This window comes from Ictalurus punctatus, chromosome 2, assembly GCF_001660625.3.
Source record: "Ictalurus punctatus breed USDA103 chromosome 2, Coco_2.0, whole genome shotgun sequence".
NCBI lineage: Eukaryota > Metazoa > Chordata > Actinopteri > Siluriformes > Ictaluridae > Ictalurus > Ictalurus punctatus.
Genome location: NC_030417.2, coordinates 29850255 through 29866375, shown reverse-complemented (window position 1 = coordinate 29866375; position 16121 = coordinate 29850255). Strand labels below are relative to the sequence as shown.

The 16121-nt window shown below is 37.3% G+C and overlaps 1 protein-coding gene across 1 annotated transcript; it reads right to left on the bottom strand.

The window, feature by feature from the left end:
* Window positions 1–3467: 3467 nt before the first annotated feature.
* On the bottom strand, window positions 3468–14525 carry hoxb1a (homeobox B1a). The gene is made up of 2 exons (XM_017484885.3): window positions 5341–14525; window positions 3468–4666 (listed from the first exon to the last, which is right to left on the bottom strand). Exons 1-2 carry the CDS (start codon window positions 5957–5959, stop codon window positions 4353–4355), a joined length of 933 nt encoding a protein of 310 aa, XP_017340374.1. The 5' UTR covers window positions 5960–14525; the 3' UTR covers window positions 3468–4352.
* Window positions 14526–16121: the final 1596 nt, after the last annotated feature.

The following is a 16121-nucleotide window of genomic DNA, read 5'->3' as shown; positions in this document are numbered from 1 at the left end:
CAAAGGGCATGGCGAGGGCAACAGAGAAAGATAACAAAGGTGAGTGGCCTCCGAGGGTGAGCAGGACGAAGTGAAGGCCCGGAGTGGCGCTCGGGGCGCGAGCTGATGGCAGAAACCTACGTTTGACCCCTGCGAGATGGAAGCTGTGAAGCTCCTGACATGATGACCCACTGCTCGCGAGAATTCATTTGGGCCTGAACTTTTCGTGAACCAAATCCGGGGGAGAGCTGGCAGGCCTCAGCTGTTTGAGGAAAGGCTCGGGGCAAACCGATCCGCCTGTGTAAATATTGAGGCAGTCCGTCAGAGGACTCCGGGATGAAATCGAACTGTCAAGCGCGCGTAAACTTTGGGGGAAGAGGGGAGGCCACGAGAGGGAGAAGGGAAAGAATTTGGCAAACTCGTTTCCTCGAATGTTCATGGGGGAAAAAAATTATCCCAAAACGTTTCTGACCCCTCTGCGCTCTTTCTGCAGCACCTCTTGTCAGCACCCTCTGAACTCTACGGACGAATCTTTCACCTGCCACACACCACATGTGTTTCGGATGTGACGTGATACAACAGGCGGTGAAGCTTGAATTTGATGTCTAATTTTAAGGATCTCTCAAGAGTGTAAATGTGTGAGTGGGTGGGTGTACTCACTGCAGGAGATTCTTTTAGGCTGAATTCATCGGGTAACAACTAGACTTCTGTTTTCATTCACATAATTCACTCAAGATCAAGCTGAAATTGCTGTGGCCATTTCTTGGCTGATGGAGACTATGAGTAGCTTGCATAAAAAGCAACTCAAGCAACTAAATTCATCACTAAGAGGACAAAAGTGTAATCCACAAGATGATCTGTCTGCACTGTTAAAAAATATTAGGCTATATACTTGCATATAAAATGATAAATACACATGATATACGCTCGTGTCACACACACACACACACACACACACACACACACACACACAGACACACACAGTATTTAACAACAGTTTAATTTTGGTCTGTCTTGTATTCTGTATGGTTTTGCTTTAGATAATAAAGTATTGTAAAAATAACATGGTCCATAACGATTAATTCAAGCCCCCCCCCCCCCAATCAGATTTCTTTGTTTATCTGAGACACCTTTGGACACGACTCATGTTCTACTAATAGCTAACTCTGGAGCATTGATTTATGTGCTTTCTTGCACTTGGTTAATAAATATAACGTAGAAATATTCTCTATTGGTGGTCAGAGTATTAGAAACATGCATACAATCGTATATGATCACGTAAGGCTTGTTAATGCAATAAGGTTTTCACCCCAGAACTTTCCTGAAGTTTGCGTTTTAATTGATGCCACAGCGCACGCTGCTACTTGTGAATTTAATTTTTCAACAAATAAACATAACTAACCTCGGAACAAACACATGGTTTTATTGAAATTAGATTAGACCTAAGTTCTCTGGCTGGAGCACCGGAAATAAATTAGACTGGGTGGCCGTTGAAATGTACTTTTCAATAACGGCTATGCATGGGTGGGCTTTTCACTCCTAACACTCTTCAGCATTTAATCCACTACATAGGTTTACATTGTCCCTGTTCTAAAGAATATCTCATATTGACTAGTGAGAGTAACAAGTCTACTGGCAATTCCTGATGCCATGGACGTTACTTGATATCTATGGTTATTCAGTGACTATATTTTGTGAAGATTTTATCGAGTGGTTAAACGTTTGTTTACTCGTCAGCAACCGGTGCATGTACCTGCGCATACGGAACGCAACCCTCTGAAGAGTCTGAAGCTCCTGACCAGAAACGTGTACAAATACCTATCAGACGCTTCTTGCATTGTAGGAGGAGGCTATGAGGCTGAGGCTGATGTTGAAGTAACTTTGTGCTTTAAATTTCGTGTGGCGAATGTGCTTTTTATTTGTTTGCTTGCTTGCTTGCTTTTACACAAGCTTCCAGGCTTTGCCCTTGGATTTTGATTTTAATAAGGTGAAAATATGCAGTTTTCCACATTATGTATTAAAACTGTTAGAAGGAAAGAAAGAAAGAAAATTAATTAGTTGGTCTGGAAAACTTCATATATGGAAGAGTTCACCTGAATTTAACGGTGACCTCTGGGTAAACCCGGATCCGTTTGCTTTGGCCTCTTTGCGTTTCAATGCAGACTCGGGATGTTGACCGCGGGGAACGGCAATGTGATCAAAGCTCGTTTTGGTGGGGGGAGGTGGGGGGTGGTGGTTACAGGACAAACGCCCCGAACAGCGTGACTGAAATCCACACCAACTGCGCAAGCAGATGGCCAGAAAAGACCTTCTTCGTATAGGAAAATGCCCGAGTTATCCTGTGATTTAGGCCAGTTGTCTCGTGTTGTGTTCCACCACACTTTAATCATTGTATTAATTGTTTTACGAAGAAAACTACGATTTTACCCAATGAAACAAACGAGTAGCTTTCACAACGAATTGATAAATATTGTACTTGGGCACATATACAGGCCTGTATGTCTTTAAGACTTATAGCGTCATGTCTTTGGCATATCTCTCAGCAAGACAGTAATGAGTGCACTGTATAACTAAAATGTTAAGATGTTTGCAAATGTAATGTTTTGTTTACATGCAACAAAAATATTTTAATCATCATTCGACGTTAAATACCTACATATTTAATTGATTCGTGAAATAACGATTAGCCAATTTGTGTGACTTTTTATAGAGTCAATGAAAAGCTACCTTCTGTTCAATAATCGTTTTTATATTCTTTGCTGTGGTGGTGGGGATGTTGACATTTTAGGTAACATTTAATATGCGTCTTTTTAAAGAAAGGTAGATTTAAATGTTTTTTAAGTGTTTATTTGAACACTAGGGGTTTTGGTGGACCAGTTTAATGTATGATAACAGAGAACGTCTGCCTTCTCTTGAATAAGCTCGCAAGGATGTTTTAATTAATCCTTCATTAAGGTATATTTACGACCATGAAATACAGTCAGTCAATGAATATATCATCAATGATCACAATTGAACACTTAATATACTTTAGTTTACATTTTAAAAAGGTTTGGTTGCAACTACCACTGAAACCGAGTGTGTTCGAGTTTGGTTAGGCTACTTGTTTAGAGCTCCCAGAGGCGCGCAGAGGTAAAAAGGTCAGCGCGACTCCGGAGAACAACACAGGGACTGGTTCTCACTTCATCACTGTCTGGGTAAAGTGGTGTGTGTGTGTGTGTGTGTGTGTGTGTGTGTGTGTGTGTGTGTGCGCGCGCGCGCGCGCTCGTGTTTGTGCGTGTGTGTGAATAAATAATTTGAAATTATTATAGGTGTAATTAAAGGAAACTCCCAGTGTTTTCGCGATTAGCTCCCGTTTAACCGCGGTCCATGAATAAGATAAAGCTGTCACTGAAAATGACTGGAATGAACAGTACAAGTTACAGAGTGAATGAACAGTAGGCTACATGTTACAGAGCTGGAAAATAAAATTTGCTGAGCACAGTAAATCAGTAAAAAATACTTTTATTATTAATTATTATTATTTGAGGTAGACACATATTTGAAATAAGACTTTCGTTAAAACATACAGACAAACTAATAAAACTCAGCCAGTCTGTGTTTACACCACAAAATATATATCATTATCTAAAGGTTTTGGATAACGAAAAGTACGAATTAACCCTGTATTTATCATAAACAACTGCACTCTACAAGTCTCAAAAACTTTTGTCCGTGGCATGAAATTGAAATAAGGCTACAATATAGATATATCCCATGTTATAAAAATCCTGAATCGTTAAATACATAGAACTTTGTGGTCTGGTTTACGTTTTAAAATTATGCACCAAGGAATAAAAATAATATCATTCATTCAGTCGTAGTTTGGATTACAGTAATAACTGTAACTGTGAGGTGCATCAGTGGCGTGAAGGCCTACCCTGTTACCGCATAGTGCAAACGGTCCGATTTAACCTTAGGACATAGCCTACTTTCAATAAACAATTCACTAACGTATATCTACATACTCACAAAAAAGAAACAGCCATATAAAAGATATTATTTTGCCCTTATAGACTCCCTCTAATTGAAAGGTCCATTTAGAGACTTGTAAACATGCTAAAAGTGCATTACCGACTTTTGTATGAAAGACGGAATTAGCGGTCCCTGAATTCGCCTTAAAATCGTAAACAACTTATCTAAATTTATTCCACATATGTTGCTGTCGGACAAACTGTTAGCCCCTCTTTAGGTCAAAGGTAAGTTCAAATGTATAGCTTGTTTAAATTTCAATATGAAGGTCTGTTCGACACGATTTGGAATGTTTAAGGAAATATTAATTTGTATTATAAAGACCTGAGTTCATATTAGGACCTTCATTCCCGGTAATTGCGTTAGGTCTCGGGACTTGGAGACGTGCCTGGAGATGTTGTTGTAGAATTATCGGAGTTTTCGTCAAAGTCCTTAGATGTGGAGCATGTAGGAGCGAGTCCTTCCTTTTCACGTTTCTTCTGCTTCATTCGTCGATTCTGGAACCAAATCTTCACCTGTGTCTCGTTCAGTTCAAGCGTGGCAGCGATTTCCACCCGGCGAGCTCGTGTCAGATATTTGCTAAAGTGAAACTCTTTCTCGAGCTCTGTAAGCTGTTTTGTTGTGAAGTTTGTACGGATTGTATTTTGTGGACCCAGGCCGTACTCTGTCACTTTTGCTGTGTGGAAAAAAAAATAATAATTATATATATATATATATATATATATATATATATATATATATATATATATATATATATATATATATATATATATATTAAAAAAGAGTTAAAATAATTAAATGGTGCACATTAAATGCCGTATTACAAATGATAAAACATTCTAACCAAGTATCGATAAACTCACAACGGTGTTTTTTTGCATAACGTTTACATTTCTGTTTGAGTGAATTCACAGAAGTTAGCATCCTTCTAACTAGCATGTTAGAGGCATGTTATTTCTGTATCCCCCAAAGGTACTTTATGACTCTCTGTTTGTATAATAAGTCAGAGAAGTCCCTGTGCGTAGGGGCTGGTATTTTAGATACTTGACAGTAAAGAAGGGGGGGGGGGGGGACACAAATACTAACGTAGAGGGCCAGGGCAACCTAAAGGCAACAAAGCTTGGCCCTTTTAAGGGATAAGAAAGCATATTTGTTCGACACTTTAACGCTAGCAGAAAAACGCAAGCTTGGCCTTACAACCCAAGACAGGCTGGCCTATATAATTATTGTGGCAGTGGTAGTAGTAGTTTTAAAAATTTAGTAATATAATGAGCTCAAAACTCAACACTGATTTATTTCTACAACTTATACGAGTTTCAGTAGCGTTGGAACAAATTAAAAACAACCTACCAGTTTTAGGAGGGTTCCTTTTAACTTTCATCCAGTCAAAGGTCTTCCCTGGCATTTGATCCGACCCTGTCTCCTTCTGCTGGCAGGATGATATGTCGGCATATGTGCCCTGGCCGTAGAGGAGTTGGTCCTGGCCTTCGCAGCGGTTCACGTGTTGATATGGCGCCGCCGGAACTGTTCCCTGCGTGCTACAATACGCACCGGCCAAGGACCCGTAATTAGCACCGACACTTGGAGCAACAAAGCCAGAAGATTGATAATACATTCCATCCTGTTCGTGGTTCATGAAATACTGCTGATGGCCGTAGTCCGGGGTGGCGGAAGCGTGCGCTCCATAGCCTGTGCTGCTATAAGATGAAAGGCCCATGCCACTGGTTTGATTTTGGTGCTGGTGATGCGCATAGACTCCACTCTGGTGCTGATGTTGTGCCGTGGCCGCCGGCGCACTGCCCCCTACGTAAACTCGTCCATCAGCGTTATAGCTGTCACCGGACTGAAAGGGGCTCGAGTAAGCCTGATCCAAATGATGGTGTCCAGACTTTGTGGGGTAAGTGCTCGTTCCCCGGTTGCAAATTGTGTACTCCAAAAATGAGTTCATTCTGGAATTGTCCATGCGCATCGGATGGCGAAGACCAGTAAGATGCGAGTTTGGAATTGCCGTGCTACAACCTCGCAGCAGTATGTCATGAGGGGGGAAAAAAGAAAATGATTACCTCCAGAGTATTTGCTCCTACTTCCCTATAACACATCTATACCTCAGCTGCTGGTCACGTGAGCCGTCACGGCGCCAATGGTGTGGGGACCTCCAGAAGTTTGTCAGCGCACGGTGACCATCCATCACGCGCTTGACATTTGCATGACAAAGCCACTTCAATCAAACTGGCCCATCAATCTGATAACAGCACGAATATGTCAAGCCCCGCGTGAAAGGCTCTCCCGAAAGAGAGAAAGAGAAACGAAGAAAGGGACAAATGTCCTTTTGAGATTTTAACCCGTCTTCCTCTCTTTCATCATAGGCCTTCATACCACTGCAAATGTACTATTTGGCTAGGCTACCAAATATGTTATGGTGCTTATTTTACAGAATTATTCTCCTATCTTTACTCTGGAAAGCTAAATTCCAGCGACTCATTTCTCCTGACCTTACATAAGGTTTATGCAGGTTCAATATCTCTACTCAGATTTGAAATCCGTTTAACACTCGAATTGGAAGTGACGCCATCTTTTCAGTTTGGTCCCGGGTCGACTTTGGGACTGTTTAATTCAATCATTGGACGGATCTGTTACCAAAACTAGGTTAGGTGGACAGCAAGCATTGCGATGAGTCCGGCCTAGCAGGAAAAGAGCTTCCAAACACATGCAAATTTGTGTGAAATCGCAAATGTGTAATTTTACATCTGTATACTTGACTGTGCCTCTTACATTATCCAACCACCATTTATTTTACTTGCTGGTCCATATTTTACAAATATGTCATCCTCATTCACCTTTGAGTCTGTTACACCTCGTTGAATACACCTCGTTTGGTCCACACTTAGAAAACTTGACAAGCGTTGGCGGGGGAACGAAAAGCTACAGCTAATCATTAATGGATGACAATAGTTTAGCGAAGCCCCTCTTCATAAAAACCCACGCACAAAGGAGGTGGTAGAAGGATCTCGAATATTAGGTGTTCATTCAATGGTACATGGAAAGACAAGAGCAACTAACAATATGACGCCCACAGTAATTTGTTACTTGTCAGTATGTTTACTATGGTGTCGCATTTCTGGAGAAGGAATAGTCGTGCGGGCAAAAGTTCAGAGCTTGTTAGGCTGCTATTTCAAATGTGTCCTTGAATGTTTCATTCACCTCCCCTCAGTTTTACGCATAGATACAGATCTCCCAACAGGTCCGTTTGTGTCTCAGCAAATAAATAAAAGTCTGAAATAAAGATTTTGCATTATACATTGATCTTTCTATGTCTAATGTTGTTATGGATACCACTGTGTTACTATGCGGTAGTATGCACAGCAAATGGCAGACAGTTTTTGCTATTTTTTGTAAGCAGACACTATTCTTTTAACTTGTCTTCAATTTTCTTTTTAATTCTCTTCTAGAACTGCCCATCTTGTTAATGACCAGACAAGATCTGATCAAGTCAGAGAGAGAGAGAGAGAGAGAGAGAGAGAGAGAGAGAGAGAGAGAGAGAGAGAGAGAGAGAGAGAGAGAGCAAACAAACAAACAAATAAATAAATAACCTTATTTTGTTTCGTATTTTACTGGACATTTTGTTTATATTTTTTGTTAATCAAAAAGTGAACACTATGGCTTTTCTTATGTGATACATATTTGTTAATAGTTATTCTAATCATTTGGTTCGTCATTTCAGTTTTGCCCAGTTTGGCATTTTAAACATCGCGCTACAGATTTCTAAGAATTTTATCCTTCTTAGAGTTAGATCTTGTTGAAGAAATAGGCAATTTCCCATTCATATGATTCTGTGCCAGTGACGTAGACAGGAATTTATTAATAATAAATAATGCATTTTTGGTTGGATTCTAGACGGTAGTAGAAACGGGGATGGCATTCAGAATTTGTCATTAAATTATTTAAGGCATGATCTAATATCAAACCTTGCCATATTAATAACGTTAATAGGCGTAGGAAATAAAATACTGTTATGACCTTTCCAATAAAAATTATTTAAATAGCATGTTCGTAAGAGGGGCGAAAGTATCTCTTACATTCTAAAAGCAGATCTTTTTTCTCCTCCTTCAGATTAATCGGCTGTTACTCGATATCCTTTTGCTCAGAGCGTAGCTAGTTGGCTAGTAGCTTTCAAACATAAACGATAAAAAAGCGATGAAAACTGATGATTCTTATTGGCTAGACCTTTTATGAACATCATTAAAGTTACAGCGCAGAACAATGTCATTGGACACGTATATAATCAGATGCGCTGTATGTGTGCTGTGTTAAACCCCGTACCCCGCCCCCCGCTCCCCAACCCCACTCCACCCTTAGCCACGCCTCTGTAATCTGTGCTCTATGGATGCTAGCTCTGACTTTTCCTATTACAATACATTCAATCGATACATCTCATACATTTATCTTTTTGCTATTTTTTTCATTCAAATATAGATTTGTCAGTTTGGTTGGGTTGCAGTGCATTTCCTCACCAGCATTTCATTTTATGATGATTTAAAGAAAGACCCAGAACTAATTATCGGTATAAAATAAGTATCAAAGGCCATTTATAGTCGCCTATATAGCCTAACATCAGTCTTAGACGTTTCCTAACGAAAATAATTTTGTTGCTAACCAGACATCCGTGCTAGCTACAGTGTGTTGGCTACATATTGGTCCGCCTAGTGGTGTGAACTAGGAGAAACAAGCGACGTATGGCTTTTAAAACAAGCTCTTTGTGCTTACTTAGTGGCACATTGAGAGAAAGGATTTAAGAGCAACAAGTAAGAATATTACCTGCATGTCATTTGAGTTCATTCTTTCTCAACTCGAATGTTAATGCGTTCTTTGCCTTTCCAAATGGACTATTTTAGTTGTGATTTGCCAGGTTGGCGTTGTTAGAAGAAACATGCTAGCTGGAACTTATAAACGTCTTTTGCATGAAAGTCTTAGAATAAAAAATGTATACTTAGATGTTATTTTGCAGCCTAGCAATTCAAAACAAGAACAAGTTCGTAGTCCAAACAATTTGGGGATCCTATAAGGGCCTCTCTCACAGCATCTTGTTTTGTATCTCACTAATACAGGATGTAGTAATAAAATGATCTATTATGTACAAGGTTTGTACAAACCAATTTTCATACCAGTACATAGATGGTTTTATAATATATTGATATTTTACAGCGGTTGTAGCCTGTTGCTGAGGTATTTCAACAATGTTCCTAAAAAGGCAAAGCCAACCGGACAAGTTTATTTATGTAGCCCAATTTCATACAATTCAGTCCTTTACTAAAAAGGAAAAATGTAATGAAGTTAGGGACAGGAGTAAAATAAAGATTTAAATAAATATAAATTAGGTTGTAATCAAGAAAAGAATATAAAGTGAATGCTAAAGGTGCAGTGAAATTGCTTACAGATTTTGAAAGGAATAGGTCAGCAGAAATGTTTTCAGGCTGCATTTGAAAAAGGTTAAAGTGTGTGCATATCTGACATTATCTCTGAGTTGTTTTTTTTTTTTAGATAAGTGCATAAGAGTAGCTAAAAGCTGCCTCACTGTGCTTTGTCCTAATTTGGGGCACTGTTAGCTGATCTGAGTTGACTATTAGGGTTATATACATTTTTCAGTTATTAAAAGCCAAGGCCTTTTAGTGGTTTATAAACAAGAATTAACACTTTGAAGTTAATCCTGTAACTGAGTCGGAGTCATGGTGAAGATCTGAGTATTGGAATAGTATGTCCACATATTATTCTAGCAGCAGTGTTGTGAATGAGCTACAGCTGTTTGGTGGAAATTTTGGGGAAGTGGAGGTAGTAAACCAATTATCCATCCATCCATTTTCCAGACTGTTTATTCTACACAGGGTCGCAGGGGGGCCTTGAGCCTATCCCACTGAACTCTAGGAACACCCTAGATGGGGTGCCAACCCAGTGCAGGGCACAATAGCACACACATTCACACACTATGGTCACTCTGGAAATGCCAATCGACCTATAACACATGTGTTTGGACTGGGAAGGAAACCAGAGTACCTGGAGGAAACTCCTGAAGCACAAGGAGAACATGTAAGCTCAGCACACAGAGGGTGGAGGCAGGATTCAAACCCCCAACCACCGTGCCCCCCTTGTACAGCAATCAGGTCTGCTGAAAATAAATTCATAGATAAGTTTTTCTAGCTCTTGTGCAGAGTCAAAATATCTATATTTTGCCATTTCTGAATTGGTAGAAGGCTGCATTTAACTGTAATATAACTGCTGAAATTGAGATCTATTTTAATGAAAACTTGCTTTGTGGAACTCAAAACATACACCAGAAGTAGGCACTTACCTTACATCTATAACTTTATTATCAGATTATACATGTTAAGAATATACATATATAATATGATTTTTAAAAAATGCTAGCATCATTATGGCAGTGTCTTCTGAAAACAATACTTAACAGTAAAAAAAATGCTGTCATGATTTAAAAAAAACGTTAATTATTAATTATCTTTTTCATTAACATGAAAGCTTGGTTGCTTAGGTGATTTCAAGCTACAGATAATCAACTTATGTGATGATCTGTAATTACATTTCAAAATAAAATTCCTCCAAAACACACAATCTGATATGCTTAGTGCTGACAGCTTCATTGCTTTGTTTATGTCACTATTCTTGCTAATGAACCAATAAAGCTGATATTGTAATGCATGTAATTCTAGCTATCTAACCGACTAGCTGCCAATTTGGTGTAATCATGTGTCAAACATGTTGGAAATTTGGTTTGAAGCCCCAGTTAGCCACTTTGTTTACTTAGGTATAAGGCAGAATAGGAAGTAGGATGGTCTTATTACAGTAAAGCCACTAAAATCACAGGCCCTGAAGGATCATTTTTTATTACCCATCACCCCTCATTCACCACCACAGGAGTTTATTGTCTTTCCTGTAAGAAATGTAATCAGCTATATATTGGAGAAACCAAGAGGAGACTAGCTGTTTTGTTGAGCTACTTCATACCATTAGAATGAGGAATTTCTCCTTTCCAGTGGCAAGACACTTCAACAGTGATGGACATAACATTAATGACATCTCTGTGTGCATTGCCATGAGCAATGAAGTGAGGAAACGTAAGGATAAAGAGCTCATCTACACTTTCAGAACTTTGGATCCCGAAGGAATGAATGTTATTTTTTGACTGCAGCTATTATTATATTGTTTAAAAGAAAAATGACATGAAAACAAATATATGAAAAAATCATATAGAATTATAAAATTGTTTTTACAATTAAAAATTACCAACCTAAATGTATGTTTTAAAAAAAATGGGTAGAAGTGTTTATCTGACTCTAATGCAAGAATAAAGGCCATATACTAATGCACAACATACAATTTCAGGGAAAAAAAACATTTAGAATCCTTAAGGGTGTTGAAAACTCACTGTTTTTATCAAACCATGCTAGCCTTAAAAAGCTGTAGTTTCCCAGAATGCCCTGCTGAAGGTATTTAGGAAAAATGGAATCAACTGAAATGATTTAGAGTTTAATCTCCCAGCTATTAGTCCATACATCTTCACCAGAGTTGTTTTTTTTTTTTTTTTTTCCAGAAGTAATACTCACAGCCTTTAATGGAATTAGTATTATATGTGCTAATCATTAGCAAAACTCACTGATATTTAAAGTTGCTAATGCTGACTTTGGTTTTATTTAGATATCAGCTTTGTTTACCATAAGATTACATTAGATTAGTTCACTCTTATATGTTGTTTTGTTTTATTTTGCAATTTTTATGTTTATGAAACCAAACATGTTCTGATCTGAATGGTATATTGGAAATTTACTGAATATGACAAAACTAACCTCTATTTAAATATTGACTTTTAGCCATTTCTTTAAGTGACATATATTATATGATTACCTTCTTTTCGCTAAGCATAGTTTAGTGTATAAAGAAGACTCGTTGTATTATTCAGCCACATATACTGCACATTACATTAAGCAAATAACATGTTATGCACACGTGCTTGTGTCACTCAGAATGGGTTTGTATTATATTTATAGAAACCATACACCTATACCCATTGCTATCCATAACCAATCACCATTCACACTCTGGCCCTGTACTGGTGCTTCCTGTCTGGCAATAAACTATTATTATTAATCTACCCTCAGAACTCTCCGTGGTTTTGACTGCGGAGGAATCAGTCAGTGCATGCTGTACTAGCATTACACACATAGTTAGAAAAGTATGCGTGTGATGCCTTATAACTGAGTGTTTCCCATTAGACAAGGCTCCAAACACTTTTAGGAAGACCCATAAATTGTCATTAGAATCCTTGAGGAACCCTTTTAAACATGGCACTGCAAACTGTAACTGTGCTTTCCTCCACTAGTCCAGCGACAGATCTATTGTTTTGGGTACCCGCTCAAAAATGGCACAGACGAAAATTAATGATACTTGGGGTTTGGCTTAACAGTGCAATTTGTTCCTGATTGCTTATGCATACTACATCCGTTTTTTAAAAGAACATTTCAAGGCTCTTGTGTCGCAACAGAAGAGCATTTGCCCTGTTGTCAGGAGATTGTTGAGTTCAAATCCCAACAATCCCACAGCCATCAATGGCCAGGAGCCAATGAGATAAAATTGCATATGCAGTTCATGGGAGGGATTTTTTGGGGGTAGAGGGGTAGCATACTCTCTCTCCTCAATCAACCACAGCAACACTAGCCAGCTGTGAGTGTTGGTGAGCTTATGTATCTGGAAGATAAAAATAAAAATAAGATCTCAAATAAATTTAACAATTGTACTTGGGGAACTTAATACTGAAATATCAGCTTAAATGGTTGATTTTTTTTTATTTACACTAAAACAAAATTTGTAGAATCAAAATTCAAAAATCACTGATTGGCCACAAACAAAAAGTGATTTAATTGTCACCTCTTAAGTAAAGTTATTTGTTCTAGCACAACTGTCAAGGTTGTTAACAGAGCACAACCTAGTACAACTGTCTGGCCATTTTAGGTAGGTCTTGGTTTAGTGCTGATTTATTTATCCTAAGTGTTATTCATCCTACTCAGTCATTCAGGTATAGTCATATTTACAGTTTACAGGAAACTTCCTTTTGTCACACCAAAACATCGAAGCAATGGTAAAACAACTCAAACCCTGCAGTTTTGCAAACAATAGCAGAACATTTTATTATCCCATGGTAAATGCAGAAAATACTATAAATCTTCTTACAATGTATTTCAAGTTTCCTTAAGAGATATTCTACCTCATCCATAAGCCACCATGAAAGCAGAGACCTTTCATCAAACCCTGAACCATATGCACAAATACCTTTTTAGCTTGACCCAGCAAAACATGAAAACCAGGCTAAAATAACCAAAACCTTGCACGATGGCAATACATCCCTTAATGCAGCACATATGTAAATTCAGCACATACAAATACTCTTTACCACAGCTCTTAAGAATTCTTAAAAGTTATACCAAAAGACTTTTGTAGGTTTTGGTTATACATAATATTGGCTTGGCTTCTGTTCTAATGCTAAATTAAAGATATCTCACTGGGTTTGTCAATGAGATTAGCTTTGCTATTATAATGCATATTTTATGTACAATGTCGTAATATGATTTAACACACAAAACGTCCTAATAAAATATGTGCAAAAAGATGTGCTAAGTTTCAGTACATGCCTTTAAAATGTTTTCTGTGATTCCTACTGTTGGAAAATAAACAGTTTTGCCCTCAATTCACCTGTACAGATTTAAGTCCCCCCATTCACCTATATACAAATGAGATGCAAACACTGTGCGGAGGTGTTGTCGTTTCAGGTGGGTGAGCAGCGAAGTGGTGGTGGGTCATGCGCGACTGAGTCTGGAGTGCTTTAGCCAGATATGGACACCAACATTTCCATACAAGCAGAGCTTTCTAAGGCAGCTGAAATCAGCAGGGAGCTAGAATACTTCCTGTGTTTTCTGCCATATTTGGTAGAAAACTCCTCAGTTTTTCAGCACTATTACTTAGTGCTACTTGCACAGTAAGTTTACATAGTTATCAGCTCAGTTTCAGGAAAGGTGTCAAGCCTTTGGACAGAAACCCCTACATAAAGAATGTGTTTGGTTTTGCTTTTTAATCAGATTAGAACTAAGGTTTATAAGAAAAAACACATCTTATTTGCCATGTTTAGGTTTCATGTTTGTATTTACTATACTTCTATTTCATGGTGGTGTTATTGTGATTGGCTCTATAATAGAGGTTTGTATTATAGATCTTATTTGCTTAGGCTTGACAGTTTATATGTACAAGCTATTAGGTCGGCAAAATGAATCAGGAAGCAGCATTTTAACAGATTTTATAGGATGAATGTAGACTTATACTTTGCCTTTATGGAAAAAAATTGTGAATACAATTATTTACATATAATTGCCATATTGCCATATAATTGCACTGGAAGTTTATACTGTATAGCTACAGTATCACTATTGTGATTATATTGTGATAACACAGTAAAACATTAAAGCAGTATTATAACTTTACTGTTAAACTAGTTGCCAAATATATATATATATATATATATATATATATATATATATATATATATATATATATATATATATATATTATTATTATTATTATTATTATTATTATTATTATTATTATTATTATCTTTTCCATTGCTTTTTATCCTAATTACTGATTAAATACATAGCTTAAGTTATTTTAGTGAAGCAAGGTAAGTGCCACAAGTTTAAGCTAGATGGAAAGCCAGAAAATGCTATGGTAATGTTAGCATAGCTATGTAGCTAACATTTGCTAGCTATTTTGTTGTTATTGTTGTTGTTGTTGCTGTTGCGTAGTTAACCCATGTAGCTTTCTGTCTTCTTAATTTTTTTCTGCAGTATTCAGGTCTCAAGGTCTTTCATGTTAGCAGTTCTTTTTTTATTTAGTGGTTTCTTATTGTTTAATTTAATTGTTCAATCTTAACGAGATATTGTTGTGCTATTATTTGATACATTCACATAATGTTTGTGTGAACTAAAATGACTTCTTTAATAAAACATTGTAAATAGATTCATTTGTTCACCCTTTCTAGAATTAAAACAGCATGATAACTATTAAACTGTAGTGGAGTTTGTTTTTTTATTGTAAGATACTATTCAATGTGTAATCCTGTAAAAATACAATTTTGCACATCTATGCACAATTTCCCATTAGTGCAAAGAAACAGAGTAAGAATGATATGAATATTACAGTAACCATTTAGCAACTCTGTTGGCAGTTATTTAATGTAAATTTACAAGGAATTTTTAATGGGCATCATTACAATTTATTAAATATATGATGAAATAAGAATAGTGCAAAAGAGAATAATAAGGACAGATTTTATAACTACAAACATGAAAAAATACTTACCTCAAAACTGTAGCAAAACAGCTATACCAGTACAACTCATTCTAAGCTGTATTTTTAAGGATGCATCTCACAGGTCCTGGATATTTTTACACAATGGGTTTCAATGCTGACTCGGTTTCAAGCTTTTAGGGGATCACGTGATAGACTGTATTCCATTAACAACGATTTTACCATATACAGGTGCTGTTTTACAGGAAAGTGGAATTAGATAGGCTCTCTCAGATTAGATTATCCTTTTTTTTGTTTTTAGTGGATGGAAAATTGCTTTAACCCTATTGGCATAACTTCCATTCCAACATACTAAACAGGCAGATAAGTGTGTATAAGCAAAATACCATGCAGTGTTATTTTACCTGGTCCATTCATTGATAAGTACACAGCCCTGACTGCAAAGCAGCTGGAATTTCACATAAATGTTAATAATAGGCATGGCTACACTTTTTTTGGAAGACTCCAATCCCTTTACAAAAGTATTTCAAAGACATGTTACCCTTTAAAGCCACTGGATTACATTCACCAGTCATGCAACTAAATAGCTTTCCTATTAGTTTCATAATAGTTGCTGAACAATATAACGAGATACCAAATGTAGGCATATTGTACTTTTTGAGAGTGTCACAATATATTTGTGATACCAGTTTCACCATGAGAGAATACATTGCAAAGATTGATATGGCTATTGCTCTGTCTTAAGTGTCTTCTCAACAGCTTTGTAGTTT

Bases quoted from the DNA above. Each gene is read 5' to 3' on its own strand.
- hoxb1a (XM_017484885.3), bottom strand. From the start codon at position 5,959: ATGCGCATGGACAATTCCAGAATGAACTCATTTTTGGAGTACACAATT. The intron at 4,667-5,340 runs GTAGGTTGTTTT...TTTTCCACACAG, and splicing joins AAGGAACCCTCCTAAAACTG to CAAAAGTGACAGAGTACGGC.